A 22,821-nucleotide genomic window follows, 5' to 3' on the forward strand; every position below is an offset into this window, starting at 1 on the left:
TCAATATGTGATTTATCTTAATGAAGTTGAAAGAGCGTGTGGCTCTGTATTTTTACCTGAAAGTATTTCACGGGTTTTGATCCTTGCAAGTTGCAAGTATAAAATGTTCGGTTATACCGGAACTTAGCCCTTCCTTACTTGTTTATAAGTGCATAAATACTTAAGGGGTTTCTGCCGCTGCAACAACAACAACAACAAATAAATATTTATTTCAAATAAATTCTCACTCCAAATCATAACGCATTTTAAACTGATTACACCTTTCTGTTGTATTACTTCATCGTACTAAATACAATATGTATGTAAATGTATATTCTTTGCTACTTACGTCCATAATAGCATTAAAATTGTTGCTATTCAAAGTGTTGTCAAAATTGTCATTTGAGTTGCCCATAATGTTGTTGCTATTGCTATTATCCTTGTACATTAATTGTTGTTGCATTTGTTGTTTTTGCTGTTGTTGCTGCTGCTGCTGTTGTTGCTCAATGGTCTTCTTATATTTGGCATTAAAAGCACTTTGACGCTCACTGAGACGCTGTAATCGTTTGCCATCCATATTTTCTGAAAAAAGCAACATATTGAATATAAATATAGGTAATATTATTATACATAGTAAAAATTTAACATAGGGATTATATATGGATCATTAACATCATGAACCGAAATTTTGTGTTTATTATCTATTAATGATACTGTATAGTGGAAGAGAAACTATTGGTATTCTAAATTTAACCGTTTTGTTCATTGCGTTGAATTATTTGCCCTTACCAAGGCTCATCTCGCCGTAATATAGGAGCTTCAACTATGTTAGATGCTGCCCTTTGTGAGGCTAAAGATTTGGTCAAAGCTGCATGGACATCTATACACTTTCCCCCGCACTGTCCAGCTTTCGCTTGACTGAGGTTGGAACATCTCGGTGGCTAGACCTTCTATGAACCGGCCGATATGGGTGGAATTGGCCACCTCAACAAATATGTGGCAGGCTCAACTTGTTCTGTCGATATGCGAGGGTCGATATGCATTTTGGCGGTATGAGGACTCATGGATATTTGATTCGGATCGATGCAATATGTCGTTGGTGTTTCTAATCACCATCTGAACTGGTGTTACTGAATATTGTTTCTGTTTCATTCAAGGGGACATAATATAGGTAATAATCTAATTTGTATAATAAATAATTTTTTAAGAAGCTCTTAGATGCTAGCAAAAGTGTGAAGGATGAGTAGTTTCACTTGCCGAGATTATCGCTAAACACACTTTCTGTGATGTCGGCACTGGAATGGATTTCAAGTTTTACGTTGTGCTAGAACAGTGAAATGGAGATAATACAAGCCGACCGGAAGCTTTTATCTCCATACAATGTTTTCATTAACATTTCAATTTACATAAATTTTTTATATAAACAAAACCAAGAAGGACTCTTAAGGCGATTTTGGGGTATTAAAGTGTTGAGAGGAAAACCAAAAAATTTTCGATTTTTGTCAGATTAAAAACTGGTAGATCATTTTTTGGATAACTATATCCGAGTAATAATTCCAGCAAATTTAAAAAATGAAGTTTTCAATTATGTATGGTCCCTGTCGATAGTTCAACAAGATGTACGAGAATGGTGTGATAGAAAAGGAAAACTTTTCCTTACCAAATACTTCCTACTTAATAAAATTGTTCATTAATTTTTAATGGCTGTCTCGAACCAATAAGGTGTGCGGTGGAAACGATTTCCAAACCGTTATTTTTAATACCCTTGAATGGTTTGTTTACATTGTTAATTATTGTCCTGTAATGTGCCACAATATATACGGGATTTCAGTAAGCAGCTTAGCAGTATCGCCTTGCTGTTTGTTTTCCGATTTACGATGACAACTTACCGTTAATGTGTTTATTGTTAAAGCTTTTGTTTGTATTTAATCCGGTAGGGTGGTATAAATTTCATATATGTATGTTGGTATATACAAATGTGTATAAGTTTTGAGGTATAAAGTCACGAATGTTGTTTTTGACTGGTGTTGTTATAGTGATTTTAGTCGTTTGGTTCCGAATTATTATACACTTGTTTGTAGTGATTATTTTAGTTTAACTTCCATGGCTTTTATTTGCATAATTACATTTGTAAGGGCATTTAGCTTTCCCATTGTTTGTTCATATGAGAAACACCTGCAGTCTCATGTATAATATCTATTCTTTAATACCGGTTTTAAACCATTATTCGTTTTTCTTTCATTAATTTAAGGCTAGAGGGTAATACTGTGTTTAAAGTACCAGACATAGGCGTTCATTTGATTTTAATTATACACGTTGAAAGTAATTATTTGTTTACGATTTGGAAAAATTTGGGGACTGACAAATTGAAAAAACAAGTGGCTTAAATCAAATTGACTGGCAGATGTAATAATACCAATTTTTTTATATGAGGGTAGAGAAAATGTCACGTCAGGAAGTTGGAGATGCGCGTAAGCTTGTGATATCTGAAGCTATTTGTATACAATTTATATAGCTTGCAATAAAAGTCGAATCTGTGCGATAAATCTGAAGGGTATTAATGAATTCAGGATCGTATGACAATGTCAGAATTTAGAAGGTTTGATAAATAACCTTTTACTTTAATGAAATGGATCCCAATTTCACTAAAACGCGACATCGCGAAATCTCAGTTGGTGCTACTCTCAGAAAATAGAAGTTAAGGTAAGCGAAGGCAATATATAATATTCGTTTTGAGTCATATGTAGATAAGGTCTTCAATAAAAGATTTTGGCATTATTACACTCTCGCAACATATTGTAACACTTTAAACTATTCAAAATAGATATAGGGTTATATATATACATATTTATCTAAGTAATCAGGATGACGAGACGAGTGGAAATCCGATTGACTATCTGTCCGTCCGGTCGCTCATGCAAGCTTCTTGATTAAAACCACCACGCCCACAAAACACCAATAATCGAAAACCTATAAATTGCCATAACTAAGCCGCAGACCAATATACAAAACTGTAATTTGGTACATTGAATCGCATTACGAGGGGGCAGCTCTGGGCTAAAACTCTTTAAAATGAGGGTTGCGCCCCGCCCCCCAAAATGATTATTATGTATCTTCCATACCATTTAAGCTATATCACCCAACTTTACACAGGACAAATCCTTTTGACACCTTTTACCACGGTGTTTAAATAGGGGAAATCGGATGATAAAGTGCAGTAAATCCACAAATAAATGCATCAGAGACACTACATTTTGCACCCGAGATGATACAAATGTATTTCAATCAAATTCTGTAGGTAATATTATCTTGACATTCCTATGTTACATTGTGAAAATAGGCGTAATCGGATAAAATCATGCTTATTTCCAATATAACAAACTCTTAAATTCCATCTCATTCTTTAACTTCCGAGTATATATATCAAGCACCAATGAATATACCGGGAGCAAACAGTGCATTGGAAATATGCTATCTCAAGTTTAAAAATTGTTAAAATTAAATAATACTTTTTAAGCACCCAGATACCGAAGATCTGTCAATATGTAAGCTATATACTCGAAATTTGGAGATAATCCTTTCCTCATAATAGTATCTTTGTATTATATGTTAAAAATAGATTGAACGGTGTCAATACTTCTTTTAGGTAGATTTTCGAACTTCCGGCTGACTTTATACCGCATATATCGGCCAATATATGATCCGTATATATTGGTCCATAAATAAGATATCTTAGCAAAATTAACTGAACGCACAATATTGGATATACTATAGTTTAATGCCGAAAATAGGTGAAATTGAGCCACGAACTCCCAAATACTACATATAATGATTTGCGTTAATCTAACAAATCTTATGGCTTGATCCTGGCAAGTTGCACGTTCTTTAGTAATGGTACTAGTAACTTAATAACAGGTCTGGTGGCGGCGATACCGATACCAAGTACACACCGTTTGACCACAATAGGCTCTTCGTTGAACTCTGCTGTGGCACTTGGGGAGTATGAGACATTGAAAATCAGAGTACTTATAACAATTTACAAGTAAGGAATGGCTAAATTCGGGTGTAACCAAACATTTCATACTCTTGCAAATTGCAAGGGTCAAATCCTGCTTAATATCTTCAGGTATTGGTAATATTAAAAAATGTAGGCCAAGGGTCAACTTTATTGTTCAACGAAATCGTGAATAGATTACAATCAAATTTGGTATCATATTAACTTAGATGCTTAGCAGAGAAATGAAAGGGTTGATTGCACTAATTTTTGACATTGCTCTACTTGAGAATTTATTTTCAAACAATTTCATAAATATAAACATAAACATATAATATATATTTAGTATAGTAAGCCGGATATTTCAAAATGGAATTATATAGAGGCTAAGGCAAGTTTTCGACTGATTTTATCCATTTAAAGCACAAAGTTACACTGTTATTAGAAAAAAATGTTCTCTCAATTTCATTAAAATAACTAACACATTGGCCGATATACAAGTATGTAGTATAAAGTCAACTGCAAGTTCGAAAATCTTTATATTTGATATATTGGCGATAAGCAAATTTTTGACCTGATTTAATATATGTATATATATATAATATAATATATATTGGGATGTAGAGCAGGTTCGCCTCCGCCTGGTGCATCCTGGGTAACGCCAAATGACCTGCGGCCTTTACGGCCTTTTTCTTGAACTCCTGACCTGACCTTTGCTCGACCTGGACATAGCTTGGACAATTAGATGGATTCGGTTGAACCCCTGGAGGAACCTCTGCTAAGTTCATGGGGGTCACGGGGTCCTCGGCGAACGCTAAGAGCGGGTCGTTCTCAAGACGCTCCCAACAGAAGCCAGGGTGGATGGCCCACTGCCTCCTCCGAGGGCGGAAGAGAGTGGGAAAGCTCCCCTCTCGAAAATGGATGGCGACCCTGTCCTCTCGGACGCGGTGAGCACGGGGGGCGGATCGTCAGGTGATGATGGATCCGTCTTCAGTCTCGAGCATCTGTTCGAGGAGGCTGGCGTCGATGTTATGGACGATGGTGCGGAACTCGCACTGCTGCAGAGGAATTTGGAGGATGAAGATCCTCCAAATTAGCCTCCAGCACTCAAAGGCGGCCTCCGCCGATCTATTGCTTCGTCTAGGAAGGGACGAAGCCGACGTTGTCCTTATCCAGGAACCGTGGCTGAGTAGCTATGGGATATCTGGACTAAGGACAAAAAGCCATAAGCTCCTGGCGGCAAGCAGCACAGGTAGAACCAGAGCCTGCCTGTTGGTCAGAAATGAACTTAACGTTTTTCTTTTACCTAATTTCAGCAACGAGGACGTCGTCACCGCTAGGCTGGAGGACAGTGCTAGGGAAATCTGGCTTGTCTCAGCCTACATGCTGTACGGCGACGAGGTGGAACCACCTCCGAACTTGCTGAGGATGGCTCTGGCAGAGGCCAGGCGCAAAGGAGCCGCGGTTATAATAGGCTCGGATGCCAACTCAAGGCACACTGTATGGGGGAGCTCGGACATAAACGCAAGAGGTGAGTCACTTTTTGATTTTATTTGCGATGTAGACCTTTCTATCTGTAATAGGGGAAACTGCCCTACTTTTGTGACAGCTAGCAGGGCGGAAGTCCTTGACGTCACGCTAGCCTCTAGGGAAATTGCCCCCTTGATCTCGAAATGGAGAGTTCTAGACGACCACTCCTTTTCTGATCATAACTATATTGGGTTCAGCTTGGACGCCTCGCGCCCGAAGCATAGAACCTACAGAAACTTCAGGAATACCAATTGGGTCCTATATTGCAGGAAGCTTCGATCAGCTCTTCCAACCGCGCCTGACAGGGATTCGATCCTATCTGCGGACGCGATTGAGGAGCTCGTCGAGGTTTTCAGCTCTGTTAGCAGATCTACTCTTGAAATCTCCTGTCCTCTGAAAACTCAGAAAAGTAAAGGGAAACCCCCTTGGTGGACTTCGGAGCTAACGGAGATCAGACCTTCGAGTAGAAGACTCTTCAACAAAGCCCGTAAAAGTGGCTCTAGCGACGACTGGGCGTTGTACAAGGCCGGATTGGCCATTTACAAGTCCGACTTGAAGAAAGCCAAGAGGGCTTCGTGGAAAGCCTTCTGCGGCAGTGTAGAGGGCTGTCACGAGTCCTCAAGGTTTAGACGCATTCTTGCAAAAAATCTTACTCCGGTGGCGTATCTAAGAAATGCAGATAGCGGGTGGACTACGAGTAGCGAGGAGTCGCTGAGGTTACTCCTAGATGCTCATTTTCCACTGAATCGCTTTGCTGAAGAAGTGCCACTGGGGGTGCTTCAGGAAGGCTGTACAGCCTTCTTGGACCTTCTGGATGAGCGTCACCTTACCTGGGCGCTGAAATCTTTTAAGCCCTTCAAGTCCCCGGGTCCTGATGGCATCATACCGGCGCAACTACAGCGGAGACAGGTTAAGGTTGCATTCATTCCGAAGGCCGGTAAAAGCTCTCATGTCGGTGCAAAAGATTTCAGACCCATCAGCCTATCCTCGTTTCTGTTGAAAACGCTGAAGAGACTTATGGATCTGTACATTAGGTGCAGAATACCGAGGGGTAAACTGTTACGGGCGCAGCATGCCTATATCAAGGGCAGGTCGGTCGACACTGCTTTGCATGATGTAGTGTCGTGGCTGGAGACAGCGCTGATGCACAGTGGGCACCTTTCTCGACATCGAGGGGGCCTTCAATAACGTGCGGCCAGTGGTTAAAGCCCTCGAAAAGTTTGAGGTGGAATCGAACCTCAAACACCTCATTTTCAGTCTTCTTTGCGACAGAACTGTCGTAGCGGAGTGGGGTAGTGCCAAGTCAACCAGAAAGGTTAATAGGGGAACTCCGCAGGGTGGAGTACTCTCACCACTGCTCTGGATCTTGGTGGTAAACGACCTACTTATAGAACTCGAGGAGCAAGGCTGTCGGGTGATAGCCTATGCTGATGATGTGGTTCTTATGGTTAAAGGTAAATTCCTGAATACCGTCTATGAGCTCACCGAAGAGTACCTAAACGTGGTATCCAACTGGGCAAACAGAAGCGGCCTAGCCGTCAACCCAAGGAAAACCGAAATGGTTTTATTCACTAGGAGGTATAAGATTCCAAATGTGCCTCTCCCCTCCTTCGGGGGTTCACGTCTTCAACCTGTTGATAAGGTGAAATAAATAGGGCTCATCCTTGATAGAAAGCTTTCTTGGAGGCCGAACATCGAGGAGAGAGTCAAGAAGGCATCGGTTGCCTTATACTGCTGCAGGGGAGCTATAGGGAAAAGGTGGGGACTCTCACCAAAGGTGGTGTTCTGGCTCTACGAAACCGTAGTCAAGCCAATACTGTTATATGGTGTGTTCGTCTGGTGGAAGGCGCTCGAAAAGACTACCCTGGCTAAAAAGCTTGAGCGAGTCCAAAGAGCGGCGCTCATCGGAATCTCCGGTGCACTGCGAACCACTCCAACGATAGCTCTCAACGCTATATTAAATATAGCACCTGTGGACATTGCCGGTAGGTGCATTGCTGCGAGGTGTGCTATTAGGCTCAGAGAAGCTGGGCTTGTGAAGAGGTCTGAACAAGGACACTCCGCAATTCTCTCCTCCTTCACCTGCATTCCTGAAAATTTGGATCACTGCTTCACTGCGGCCACGCGAGGCGGCTTTTTCTCTGCTCATATGCCGACGAGGGAGATGTGGAAGGGCAGAAGCCGCTGGAGAAGAGGCGCGGTGAGTTTTTTTCACGGATGGGTCGAAGCTAGGAGGGAAAGTTTGTCATAGGCACAAAGCGCTTTGTCGACATGTAAGGGTATATTGATACGGCTCATAACAGTTTTGGGTACCACAACGGACCGGCGTTTAAGCTGTCCATGTGTGATCCTTCTTAGGATCGACCCTCTAACCTAACCTAACCTAACCTAATATATGTATATGCATATATATATATATTATTATCAAAGTAACATTTTCTCCGAATTTCAATAATATATCTCACAGATTGACCGATATTTTCGGCAAAAAGTCAACCATACGCACCGAGGTCCGCATATTTGAAGTCTGGGTTCTTCAAAATTTATTGTCTGATTTTGACAATTTTTTGTCGAAAGATAAAATGCCTAAGGGCACTATTTGTGCAAAGTTTTATCTCGATGCATTCATTGGTTCTTGATTCGTTTACTGGAAAGCGAAAAAATCAAATGGAATTTAAAATTGTGTTAGATGGGAAGTATGTGTGGTTTTTGTCTGATTTCACTTATTTTCGCTATGCAATGTAGGAATGTTAGCGTTGTATTACGTAAATCGGTCGAGTAATTCTTGAAATCTGGATTTTTCCCTAAATGTGAACGGTGCCACGCCTATCATCCAATTTTGAGATCGACTCCTTCTCGACCATCTTAGGTTTAAAATATTATTTCTCTAAAGCATTTAGTTACTGATTTATCGCGCTTTTAGTAGTTTTTTACAAAAACCGTTATATGGGTCGACATCTATCATCAATTTTCACACTGTCGGTAGACGTTCTTAAGGAATTTGTTCTAAGCGAATTTAAGTGATATAGCTTGAATAGTTTAGGAGATATGTACATTAAAATTATTAGGGGGCGGGACCACGCCCACTTTGAACAAATTTTTAACCCACAGGTACCCCATGCTACTGCAATCACCTGTAATAAATTACAATTTTATATCTTAACTGTTAATTTAGTGCTTACTTATGGTAGTTTTGATATGTTTTCGGTTAATGGCGTTTTGAGGGTGTAGAAGTGGTTCGATTACGCCCATCTGCGAACTCGTGCTTATTAGTTTCATTGAGACATCTCAATTTTTACTAAAGGTACACCTTGCACAGACGAACCGACAGGAATTTCAGCTTGTCGCACCACCCTGATAATGACATTTTCAGGGCTTCTTCATATCGAGGTAAAGTCATTATTATATTGAATATCACCAAGTACGAGCTAGGATTTTTATACAGGATACACCATCTTTCATATGGGTATGTGAAACATTGAAAAACTTTGTCATTCACCAACAGATTAAGTTGGGGGAATATGTTTATCACTTTCCATCAATACAAAGTGGCGAAAAAGTAATAACTTTCATTGATTTAGCCATGTCCGTTTGTCTGTCTGTATATACGCGAAAAAGTCCCTCAGTTTTTAAGCTATCGATTAGAAATTTTTCACCTATCTTTTTCTTACTAAGAAGCTGCTCATTTGTCGGAACGGCCGTTATTGGACCACTATAGCATATAGCTGCCTTACAAACTGAACAATCGAATGCTTATATGGCAAACTTTTTCATTTGACGAGGTATCTTCACGAAATTCCGCGCAAATTACTATTACTTGAAGCAACAATGTTATCTCCAAAGAAATTGTTTAAATCAGATTACTATATAATAAAGCCAAAGCTAACATTTTTCCTTGTTTTTATTAAAAGGAAACAATCCAACGAAATCGATATCGATGCTTAGTTTCAACAAGACGACACATAACATCACATCTTCAAGTTATACAAAAAGTCCTGGCATACCTTGCAGATTATTAATAAGAACTTTACATACTTTTTTTTTAATATACTCGTAACATTTATTGTAAAAATCTGAGAATGGTTGATTTAAGATAACGAAGGTTCCGGTTCTTTTAGGTTTAGATCAGATCATTAAAGTAATAAAGGTACTAGTGCTTTGACTACTGGTTTGACCACTTTCAGAATTTTGGCAGCGTTGACACGCCTCTTCACCAAGACTGAATTTTCGGCTGAATCTTCCGCTGTAATTACTGGTAGCACTAGTGCCTTGAAAATGAGGATAATCAAATATAGTTCAAAATGCTTTATATTTTTATAATATTATATTTACCATCAATAAGGCGGGTACCACAACGCAAATAAAGAAAATCTTTTTCAAGGTCGCCATATTAACTGTGTAAATTCAATTGAATTGTGAATAGAGTTGGGAGACGAGCAGTATTTATACAATATTTCTACACGACTAATGAGATATATATATAAAATTAAAACCATGAAATAATAATTTCATTGCTAGTACACGACTATTTTCTCTATCTTTATCGTGCTTTTTTTTAAACGAATTTTTGCAAAGACCAAACAGTAATTAAATTTACATATATTCCCACACATTAGTCATTAGCGTAAAGCGATTAATATTTTCCATTAATTTTTGGCGAATCACCGAACCTTAGATTTTATAATAAAGATTTTGGTGAAAATCATCTGGAGACGTAAAACTATGGCAAACTATACATTCAAGGAAAGGCTAAGTTTGGGTGTAATTTAACATTTTATAATCCCGAAATTTAATGTTGATATATTTTTTAATCGTCGAAGCATATTTGGTATCATATTATCTTATAGTACAGGTCGTAGACTCTTTTAGCTATATGATATAGTTATCTGATCTGAAAAATTTCGTCGGAGATTATATTGTGGCCTTAGGAAATAGCACATGGTAAATTTCGTGAAGATATCTTGTCAAATGAATAGGCTTTCCATGCAAGCACTTTTTTCCGATCGTTCAGTTAATATAGCAGCTATATGCTATATTCATCAGATCTATACAATTTCTTCGAAGATTGCGTTATTTCCTTAAATAAGAATCCATGCCAAATCTCTACAAATAAAAGAGTTTTCCATACAAGTACTTGATTCCAACTGTTCAGTTTGTATGGCAGCTATATTCTATAGTGGTCCGATATCGATTCCGACAAATGAGCAGCTTCTTAGTGAGGAAAGGACAGGTGAAAAATTTCAGATCGATAGCTTAAAAACTGAGGGACTAGTTCGCGTATATACATACAGACAGACGGACAGACAGACGGGCATGGCTAAATCAACTCAGCTCATCATGCTGATCATTTATGTATATATTTTATAGGCTCTGAGACGTTTCCTTCTGGGTGTTACAAACTTCGTGGCAAACTTAATATACCCTGTTAAGGGTTTAAAATCAACATAACTAACTTATGTACATATATGTAATATAATCTATACTAAAACGATTTAGAAAGAGGAAAGATTTGAATGTTTGTTTGTTTGAATTGAATAAACTCCAAAACTACTTGAAATTATTTACCCGTTGGTAGTCTACACTCTCTCTTTTTTCAACATAGGCTATATTATATTTTCAAAAAAGTTAGGTATCCTTACTAAAACGGTAATAATGTAACCCATCTTGTAAATAATAACCTAAAAAATTCCTTACATAGCGTGCACTGCGAATACTACTGATTATAGAACAAAATAATGTACTACGACTTTGCAGAAGATATACATTTTGACCAGAAAGTGTCCGAAAATTGTCATTTAAACTGCCCGACTGAATGTTTTTCAGCACTTTTATTGAGTTGGTTGCACTGTCCTTAATTACTGTTGGTCGACTACAGTAGTGTTCTGTGATTTTACAATGGAAAAAAATATTGAAGAAAAAATGTGCATCAAAGTGTTTCGAACCAAATTTCGTGTGCGGAATCGTTTCGAATGTTAGAAAAGAATTATGGTGAATTTATTTTATCGAAAACCCAAGTCTACGATTGGCACAAGGCTTTTAAGGATGGTCGAGAAACCGTCGAAGACATGCCTCGTTTCGGTCGTCCTTCAACGTCTAACACTGACGATAACATTAAAAAAAAAACGAAGGAAATCATGCTCGAAAATCATCATGCGAATGTTAGAGAGATAGCACGTAAGCTAAACATCGGCCCTGAAGCAGCTCGTTTGATTTCGAAGAGGGATCTGAAGGGGATCCTGGACAGCGGGATGCTACAAGGCATGTTTCGATAATTTGAGAAAGATTTGGCATATGTGATAAATATTGATGAAGATTAAAAAAATTTCGTTTGATTTACAATTTCCGCAAACTTTCTGGTCACAATGTAATTATCTACAAATAATGTTGTGATAGCTATTGCGTAACTGTTGTAGTTACGTCACAATAAGTTCTATTTTATTTGAAAAAAATTTAAATTCGTGTAAACGATCCTTATTCGTTCCTTAGTATTAATCCTTATCAAAATTAATTACTACATATTTAAGACTGATTCAATACCTTTAAAATACATAACTTTTTGAATTACACGATTCGGACATTCCTTTCGAAAGATATCATGAATTTTAAAATGCAAGTATTAGAAACAAGTAGTGAAGGGCTAAGTTCGCGTGTAACCGAACATTTCATACTCTTTCTACTTGCAAGGAACAAAGGCGGAGGAACATCTTCATGTTTTGGAATAACTTTATATCAAACTAAGGCAAATGTCGACGTGATTTCATGTATTTGAAGAAAGAGTATACACTGTTATTAGAAGAAGATTCTTTCGGACTTTCAATAAGATTTCTTACGTACTGACCGATATGTGCTGTATAAAGTAAACCGGAGGATCGAAATATTTATGGTAGGTATATGGGGGCTAAAGGAAGTGTTTACCTGCTTTTACCCATTTTTGGCATAAGTTACAGTGCTATTCGACATTTTTTGGACGTAAGATGAAATACCTTGAGGGCACTATTTGTGCAAAGTTTTACCCTAATAAGTTTGTTGATGTCTGATTTGTATACAGTAAAGTGAAAGTATCAGATGCAATTCAAAAGTTTGTTTTATGGGAATCAGGCGTGGTGGTCATCCGATCTCGCCTATTTTCACAGTGTCTAATAGGAATGTTTGGGCAACCTCGAGTAGTTCCTGAGAGTTGTTCCGGTGCCACGAATTGTCCATGTTTTCACACCAGATCCTAAAAATCCCTTCTCTAGCTTCCTGGTTATGAAATTTAATGCTTGTGACTCATTTATTTAGTGAGTTATAGTGTATGGGGAGTGGACGTGGTTATTATCCGATTTTTCCCATTTTCACAGAGACGGTTGATAAAATCACTTCTTCTCAGCGAGTTAGGTTGACCCGCTTGGTTATTTTCATTGTCTTAGGGCGGCGTCATAAATAGTTCGATGTACACATCTCATCGTCTATATGAGGTTCTCTTCTCTTCAGTGGGATGGAAAAAGGAGTGATTTGCTAGTGGGATATAAACTCAACATAGGCGCTAAATTTAATATAATATATTGGGTATATGATGATAAAGCCAACCAAATTGTCATTATATCAGGGCTATGATATTTAGACTAAGTTCAAGACCAATTTCATTTATGTTCAGGGCTAAATCACACTATTTTTGAGATATAAAAATGCACTGGATTTCTTTAAAAGGTCACACATTTTGACCAACATAAATGTTATAGGTCAGATGCAAAGTCGGAAATGACCATTTAGGGATTATGTGGCCTAGAGGACCATTTTGTCAAGTAATTTTATGAAGATAACTCACAGACTGATCGGAAAATTCCGCATAAATCTGCTATAATTGCAAAAATTATTATATGAAGGCTAGACTAATGCCTGGAGCGATTTCTTATATTTTCGGTATTAAACTAGATATATCCGATATCATACGTTCATGCTAAAATATCTGCCTTATTGACCGATAGTAAAACCTACCGTAAATTGAAATTTTCATACTAGGTATGTGGGTGCTGGGTAGTACTGATCCGATTTTACCCATTTTTGAAAAAGTATACCAAAGGGCGACCACATCTTTAGTTTTATTATACTCACTTATTTTTGTGAATTTCCTTGAAAACTAAGGACATGAGCAATGCTCGGACCATTTACTTGATCAATTCAAACATTTGTGCGAAGACACCGCTATACCGTAAAAAATATACCATACATATATTTTAATGGGCCAAATTAAATAAATTTATCTCATATGAAACAAGACGCATGTGGTTTTCAAAGTTATTCAATGTATTGTTGAAAACGGGTTAAGGCAATGATACGCTCTTCTAACATGACAATTGAAATAGAACAGGCAGTCTTCGCAATCAATAATTTGTGATGTCGTGACTAGGGAGGTCGTGGAGTTCGAAATTATCAATTTCAGCTAAATCTTTAAGTTATCCCAAAGATTCCTTGTAAACCTTGCAGGTTATTAATAAAAAATTTAAATATTTTTTTTGTATGCTTGTAACATTTATTGTAAAAATTTGATAATTGGTTGATTTAAGATAACGTAGGTTCCGGTTCTTTTAGGTTTATATTAGATCATTAAAGTATTAAAGGTGCTAGTGCTTTGACTACTGGTTTGACCACTTTCAGAATTTTGGCAGCGTTGATACGCCTCTTCACCAAGACTGAATTTTCGGCTGAATCTTCCGCTGTTATTATTGGTAGGACTAGTGCCTTGAAAATGAGGATAATCAAATATAGTTCAAAATGCTTTATATTTTTGTAATATTATATTTACCATCAATAAGGCGGGTACCACAACGCAAATAAAGAAAATCTTTTTCAAGGCCGCCATTGTAACTGTGTAAATTCAATTGAATTGTGAATAGAGTTGGGAGACGAGCAGTATTTATACAATATTTCTACACGACTAATGAGATATATATATATAATTAAAACCATGAAACAATAATTTTATTGCTAGTACACGACTATTTTCTTTATCTTTATCGTGCTTATTATATTCTCGAAACATATTGCTACAGAGTTTAATAGTTTTGTTCACTTGTCGGTTGTTTGTAACACATAAAACTAATCGAGATAGATATAGAGTTATATATTATATATATGGTAAATGGCCAGAAGGACGAGCGCGTTAAAATACAGACGTCCGTGCACGTGATTACTTGAGTAGAGGTAGAGATATCTTGATGACACTTGTTATTTACATATGTTTCATTAAATGAAAACATGTAAAATGTCATAACTAAGATATAAAACTGTAATATGGTTCAAAGGATTGCAGTAACGAGAGACACTTGTGGGCTAAAACTTTTTTAAAAAGTGGGCGTGGCCCTTTTTAAGGACCCTGACTCCAAATATGTGGACCCCAGTGCATATGGCTAAATTTTTACCAAACATATCGGTCCAAATTTGAGGTCTAGTAATGAAATTCGCGGAGAATATTTTTGTGATGATATCATTTCCTTTCTAAAAATGCGCAAAATCGGGCCAATACTTCGCTCAGCCCCCATATACCTAATATAAATATATTCGAACTTCCGGTTGACTTGATACCGCATGTATCGGTCAATATGTGATTTATGTTAATGAAATTCATAATGATATATCGTAATACAAAACTGGATAAAATCGGTTTATTAATATTCACTAGCCCCAATAAAACTTTCTTAAAGGCAGGATACCGGAAAATAAAAAACTTGAATAATCGGTTGTATGGGAGATACTTGTATATACAAGTATGTTATATAGTTGTCCGATCTGGCCGATTCCATATATATTCCATATTAAAATCAAATTAAACTTCATTTGGAGATTTCAAAATGATCCGGAAAATATTTGCGTGCGCATATGCGATTTATATGAAAAAAATCGAACGCCTCTAACTTACATATATATTCAACAACAATCAATTAATAGCTCATGTTTCATAATAGACATTTCATAGAAAAAAACCTACCACTTAATCAGATTACAACACTTTTTAGTGAATTAATGCTTCTCATAAATTTATCAGCTTAAATGTTGTTAATTAGTTTAAATGGAATAAAAACTTTGTGCAACCGCAACTTTGCGATGCCGAAGCGTATAAATGACGCTAGCGAAGAGCACATGCAACTCGACGCTGCGGAGATTGCCGCTCAAAGGTATGCGCTCAAAATGCCGAACGGCATTTACATAAAGTAATTGAATGGAAAATAAATTGTAGTAAGTGCATAAATGCCAGGATATAGCATGCAGGATACAGGATACAGACAGGAAAGGCTGTCATGCGGTTGGCGCAGCAATCGCATTAAAATGGATACTAAGTAGTACGCGATTACCAGTGGATAGCTTTATTATATGAATAAATATTAGGGCATAATTTTTCAAACTATTTTACAGCGTTTAAACTAGGTTCATTTTTTACCGAGATTTTTCAGAGAGAAAATGAAGAACCTAAAAACTACTGTATGTTATGCTAAGGGCAAAAAAGGAAAGGTCCTACGATGCTGCATATGCTCCAGTTTTCTCCGTTTGAAAAAATGTGAATTTTGAACATTTTGGTAATTTTTGGCCTGCTAAAATTCGATTTTTGATCAGATAAAAAGGTTGGTAGGTGGTTGGTTGGTAAGTTATTTCGGAACTATATACAGAACACGCAGAAAAATTGGATACTGATCAGATCAATTGCCTTCGAGTAATCAATCAAGCCAATATAAAAAATGTAGTTTTGAGAAAAACGTATTTAAAGATAAACTGAAAGATCTTATTGAACTATTGAACTTAAAACACTGTAATTCTAAAACTTTTTGAGATATCGGTTTTAAATTTTAGATTATTATTTTGAAAGATATAACCTAACAAAATACGAGGTAAAAATATTTTTCACACAAGCCTTCTGAAGTATTTTTAATTCGATACCTACAATTAATTTATCTCCTCAATTTTAAGAAATGGAAATTTAGTAGTTGGCAGCCAAGTTCAAAAATATTTTTTGCTGTACCTAGACTTACTCGGTATATAATTTTGCTTTAACTTCTTAAATTTTATAAATAGTTGCAATATTGTTATGTTGTTAATCAAAAACATATTATTTCGATTTAATTCTTTAGAGTGAGGATACAACGGGAATTTGTTTCGTTGCACAATTCAGTCGGAGTTAAGCTCCTACATCAATGTACCTTTTGCTTACACTGCCGACCTAACTCTTGGGAGACTCTTTTATGCAGAAGAAACTATTTCGTGACTATTTCTCAAAGTAAATAAGTGAGAAGTACTTCACCAAAGGACTACAGAAAAATAAAAACTCTCATTATTTTACTTTATACCGTGAAAATATATATACTCGATATCACGATATCTACAGAGCTACTTATAGACGCCACTCAGTACTTGTATTGGGAGTACTTAAGTAGAAATAGTATTTTACATTTAATAGCAATAGAAGAGCATCCAAAAATGTAAGTAGAAAACTCTAATTAAGAATTGGGTCTTTTGGGGTTGTGAGTTGTTTTCATGGGAGTTTTCGGAAATGAGATAATTGAAAAGTTAATCAGAAAGCCTTTTGAACTAGTAAATAGTTTTTATAGTTCCTGAAGTGCACATAAAATGCACTATACAAGTAAAAACTTAATTTAATGAATTGGTGTATTCTTTAGTTTTTAATAAAAATATTTTCCTATATACATATACTTATATATGAACTCCTGAAATTTTTAATCTTCTAGTTTTGTCTGACCAGTCCTTTCTTCCATGATTAGGACTTTACGACAGCGTGATGCAAAATTTTCTCTTGGCCTGTATTAGTAAGTAAATTCCTATGGTAATATGGATTTTAAACCGTCAAACTAGTCGCAAATGGGGATGATCATTAGCATAATAGCAGTGGCTAAACACCATGCCGACCTAAGGGACAAATGCAATGAGTAAAACAATGGCCCGCGGCAATGGTTCTCTTCCATGAGTCTCGAACTGGCTGAGCACAAAACAAAAGTTTTGCTCATAAGCACTAGGAAAGTGGAATATAAAGAATATATAGAGATTACTTTATAGTAATTACTGAAGTTTTGAGAGTAATATTGGACTCAATATTGGCTCTCAGCAATTCGATCTATCAGTGCTTTTCGAACCATATCTAATGGTGCTGCTGAAGTAATAGCCAGTATGCCGTCCATTGACATCCAGGGAGATGGACCCTGAAGCTATCTATGTTATTCATACTCCGTCATGATGTTAAACTAAACTGAACGAAATGTACAGTAGTACTTAATCTTATGGTTCCGTGGAAGAGGCTTGAGTAGAGAGCAGGTTAGGTTTAGCGGCATTGTTAGCTATCATTTTTAGTGAACCCAATTAGCTGGTTCTTACGAAATTAGTGTCTACAGTAGGTAGTACGTAACCGGAATAGACACGGATTTATATACGGCCAAAGCCTGTCAACTTGACATCTTTCCATTACACCATGTAAGGAATACCATATTTTATGCTTAGCTATCCTGCAAACTTATAATATATTTGGTGACAGCAATAGATGTCTCTGGAAAATTATGCTATCAGAAGAGCCCATTTGCATGAATTAAGTAAATTACTTTAGGTTGCATAGTTTTGTGATGCACTGTATACAGTTGGCCACTTTGTTATTTTGAGTCTCAACATCTCTCTTCGCACCATTTCCTTTGTTATTCTAATAATACTGAATCTAATTGCTTGTGCGTTTTTGTTTTTGCAATTTACTGTCAAAGCTTGCCGGTTGGCATATTTACTTTGCTGAAGTATGAAGACAACTTAATTTTGCGAAAGCATTTTGGAGTAAAAACATGAAGAGCAAAACAAAAGTTTAGTCTGATGTGAGTTTGCCCTTTAGTAGACAGCCAAAAAATAACTTAATGGATGCAATATATTTTCTTTCTCATGTGTGCGTAGTGGTCAAAGAAGGACCTTTCTTCTGATTTCAAATGCTGCACTCACTCAGCCCTCTACTGAAATTGGTTAAAAATGCAGTCTTTATACCATAATCAGGATATATTAAATTTACTACGAAGTTTGTAACATCCAGAAGGAACGTGGTATATACATATATAAATGATCAGTATAATAAGCTGAGTCGAATTTGTATATACGCGAAGTAGTCCCCTTTGAAAAATTTTTATTTTTGAGATTTCTCAAAATCTACTGGTCCGATTGGGTCCAAACTCACACGAAATTCATGTGCAATGAAACCCTTTGGAATGCCGTTTAGTTTATTCAAATCGGTTGAGCCGTTTAAAAGTTATAAGAGGGTCACATACATCCACACACACACACATACATCCACACATACATACAGACATACGGACATCATCGTAGAAATGTTCGGGGAAGCTTCCTCGACCCTCAAAACGTCGAGATCTGTTGAGAACTCGATTTTTGCAAAATGGGGTGAAACCAATATCTTCCCGATTTTTAGAAAATTTTCAATTTTCTTAGCGGGAAGTTAAAAAAAATTAACAACGAGTTTGCTTGAAATTTCGTGTTTCCAACAAAACCCAACTACGGAACCATTGAAAAGAAGTGTTTTGGGGAGTCTACTTTATCACGAACACATGAAAACATCGAAAACTTGCCTTAATGCTCGAAAATGGTCGCGTTGGCCTCAGAGAGATAATAGAAGATCTCAACATCATCATATTAAGATACGTAAACACATGAAGCAGTTTTTAAGATATGGATCTGAAATGCACATATCCTTTTCTCCTCAAGAAGCTGCTCATTTATTCCAACCGACGATATCGGACTACTATAACATATTGCTGCCATATAAACCAAACGATCAAAATCAAGTTCCACTTGGAAAAATTTTTGTATTTGAGGAGATATCTTCAAGAAATTTGGCGTGAGTATACATATGCGAAAGCTGCCAAACAAACTGACCGATCAAAATCAAGTTCTTATAAGAATCTTTTGTATTTGTGAAGGGTATTTATTATAGCTTCGATGCAACCGAAGTTAAGTTTTTTTTATGTTTTTGTACTCACTTAATTTTTATTTTATTCATATATATCAAAAATAACTGTTATCTGCTGTAGTTGTAGCTGTACTTACCCTTGCATGGACAGAAACCCTTGCACGCTATCCTTATGGTTGTTGAATGTATGCAGTTGTGGTAATCCAATCTGCATAGCGATGAGTATGTACGGTTGTCGGCACCGCATAAGAAAGTCGGCTTTGCCACCGGGCAGGGCTTGCAATTGCTGTACGAAGCGCGCGGGCGGGTTGGCGAGTGATCGTCCAAGGTATTGTTGTAATAGCAGAAATTGGTGGCGAATGGATGACAGCAAGGATGCAACGGCACATTCGGTGGTCGCATGGTAGCGCATAGTCGGCACGCAGTAGTCAACCGAACGGTAGCATGAAAGTAGATAAAGAACAGAGAATAATGGCGGTGAGGGGGCCGACGTTATTGAACAGTTGCAAGTTGAGTGCGGCAAATTGCAGTGGCGAATAAGTGTGCTTATGTATGGGTGTGTGTTTGTGAGTGAGTGAAGCAGTGGATAATTAATTTCTTATGCAAATTATAGTCCGCTAGTTGGTTGGCTCTCCGGCTGGTTGACTGACACGCAGAGTTGGCAGGAGTCAGCTACCAGCATGCGAGTATTTTAAATATTTCTTACGCTTATATACAAATACTAACCACTATACAGTCTTCTTAAACAGAGACGGCTTCCATTTTTCTTTTTTTTAAGGATCTATATATGTACGTATCCTTTGCAAGTCATAAAGAAACACGTTTTTTCGTGAAAATTTTTTTAAAGAGGCACTTTATTTAATAAATAAATAAAAATAATAATGTGCAAAATGAATGTGCACATAATTTAATTCACTTTAATAATTGGTTAATTTTGAAGAATTATTGCTGTCCTTGATCCCGATCTGCAGAAGGACCTCTGAAGAGCTGTGTCTGACGCTGAGGAAGATTCGTCTGCATAAAATTATCGTAAATGCAAAAACACAAAAAAATTATTCTAACAATAGATAAGTACAGGCAATTCTCCAAGAACTAGGCAAAATTTAGATTTTTGACAAAATGGCGGCTTCTCAAAAAAATCTTTTGAAATAAATTTACACTGCAGATAGGCTTTAAAATCGAAATCACTATTCTGCGATCATTGCCTGACAAATATATCTAAGAAGGTCGATTTTTTGAAATTCTCAAGTAAATAACATATAACCAGAAAACTTGTAACAACATTCTTATATGTTCTCTGATGTAATACCTTAATTATTTTCTGAACGACCGATGGATATAGAATTCATCACGGCGGAGCCTCAAAGCGTCGAAAAACTGAGTAGTCGTGTTGGCTAGATTAATATTTAGTGCTTAGCTCCGAGTAGAAACAATATTAAAACCAGCGAGTATACCCACTAAAACGTATCAGGTATGACTTGGAACTTTCCCCCTGTATGTCTGTGATGTCTTCGATTTACTAAACATGCAATGCAAACTAAATGTATTGGCGTAAGAAAATGGAGAGAGAACGAAAAAGTGTATGAAGAACTTTAATAGAGTGTTTACATACCATCTGATTATCATTGGATTGACCCGGACTGGTACATTTAAACTGAGCGCACAAACCGAATCGTTCAAATTGTTCGTAGATTGTTAATGCCCTTTTTAGCAACTGTTTGTTTACGACGCAAAAAGATTGTCAGCCCTTTCTTACCATACAAAAAAATGTGGAAAACGGTTGGCCTCAAGGGTCAATTTCCCGCTAATTTCATACGCTAACGTTCAAATTTCGCTTTTTTCACTGCTTTTGAGCTCTTCGAAATTTTTCGTTTTCGATATCTCGCAAGTAAATCAACCGATTTCGACCCGGTTTGCGGCAAACGATGTGTTTTTTCAAGGTTTAGAACTTTCTCAAAATCTACTGGTCCGATTGGGTCCAAACTCACACGAAATTCATGTGCAATGAAACCCTTTGGAATGCCGTTTAGTTTATTCAAATCGGTGGAGCCGTTTAAAAGTTATAAGAGGGTCACATACATCCACACACACACACATACATCCACACATACATACAGACATACGGACATCATCGTAGAAATGTTCGGGGAAGCTTCCTCGACCCTCAAAACGTCGAGATCTGTTGAGAACTCGATTTTTGCAAAATGGGGTGAAACCAATATCTTCCCGATTTTTAGAAAATTTTCAATTTTCTTAGCGGGAAGTTAAAAAAAATTAACAACGAGTTTGCTTGAAATTTCGTGTTTCCAACAAAACCCAACTACGGAACCATTGAAAAGAAGTGTTTTGGGGAGTCTACTTTATCACGAACACATGAAAACATCGAAAACTTGCCTTAATGCTCGAAAATGGTCGCGTTGGCCTCAGAGAGATAATAGAAGATCTCAACATCATCATATTAAGATACGTAAACACATGAAACATGACAGTGCTGGTCAAAAATTACTCTTGTTGTAAACTGAAATTGTTAACTGTTGTTGTTTTTTGGCCTCGGGTGATCTAGGCTTGAGAAACTGGTTTTACGAACTTACTCGCAGGCAGAGTTGCCAATTTTTTACTTAAGAACCCGAATAAAAAATTTTAACTTTAACTTTTATCCCAAAAAGAGAACTAAAAAGTTATTAATTTGAAAAATGCGGTAACAAAAAATTATAATTTTCACATTAAAAGTTGGAATGAAAGGGTTTTAACAGGAATGATTTACATATTTCTAACTGAAAAACTATAATTAAAAGTTATTAAATGTAAATAAGCCAAAAATTCCTAAACTATGTTAAAGTTTTACTAAAAATAAGCTTTCCTCTTACAAAGAAAAGAAGCAGTTTTAAGATATTTAATATTAAATTTAATGAATAATCAAATTGTTTTAATTGCTTTAATTCTTGCGATCATTGCGATAAAATGTTATTTTTTTCAGTCAGATATTTAGGATTACAATTTTCATTTGCAGTTTTAAATCCGATTGTTGAGATTAAAAATATATTTTTACTTTTTAATCTGGTATTTGGGATTAAAAATTAAATAATTATTTTTGAATACAATTTTAATAACTGAAAAAAAACACATAATAATAATTTAAATGCTTATTCAATTATCTTTATATCCTGAACAGTGAATATTAAGTTTGCCACGATGTTTGTAACACCAGGAAACGTCGCCTAAAAATTATTTTTAGAAATGATCAGCTTGACGAACTGAATTGATTTAGCCATTTGTCGGAATCGTCTATATTGGACCACTATAGCTATAGCTATCATACAAACTGAACAATCGGAATCAAGTGCTGGTATAAAAAACTTTTTCATTTAACGAGATATCTTCACAA

The 22,821-nt window shown here is 36.6% G+C and overlaps 1 protein-coding gene and 2 long non-coding RNA genes across 8 annotated transcripts in view; all 3 read right to left on the minus strand.

Annotated features, from left to right (window-relative positions):
• Nucleotides 1–22,821, minus strand: part of Cow (Proteoglycan Cow) — a 168,002-nt gene that overhangs the window by 22,559 nt on the left and 122,622 nt on the right. For all 6 annotated transcript variants that reach the window (XM_036368778.2, XM_036368775.2, XM_036368777.2 and 3 more), the window contains exons 6-7: nt 19,574–19,722; nt 329–561 (exon numbers count right to left, since the gene is read on the minus strand). In XM_036368778.2, the coding sequence (XP_036224671.2) occupies nt 329–561; nt 19,574–19,722 (382 nt within the window). The remainder of the gene's footprint in view (nt 1–328; nt 562–19,573; nt 19,723–22,821) is intronic.
• LOC138855727 (uncharacterized) lies at nt 9,536–9,989 on the minus strand. Its single transcript, XR_011394798.1, has 2 exons — nt 9,836–9,989; nt 9,536–9,771 (listed from the first exon to the last, which is right to left on the minus strand). It is a non-coding gene; the product is annotated as an uncharacterized lncRNA (long non-coding RNA).
• LOC138855726 (uncharacterized) lies at nt 13,993–14,561 on the minus strand. Its single transcript, XR_011394797.1, has 2 exons — nt 14,289–14,561; nt 13,993–14,224 (listed from the first exon to the last, which is right to left on the minus strand). It is a non-coding gene; the product is annotated as an uncharacterized lncRNA (long non-coding RNA).

Source organism: Bactrocera oleae, chromosome 2 (genome assembly GCF_042242935.1).
Source record: "Bactrocera oleae isolate idBacOlea1 chromosome 2, idBacOlea1, whole genome shotgun sequence".
Taxonomy (NCBI): Eukaryota; Metazoa; Arthropoda; class Insecta; order Diptera; family Tephritidae; genus Bactrocera; species Bactrocera oleae.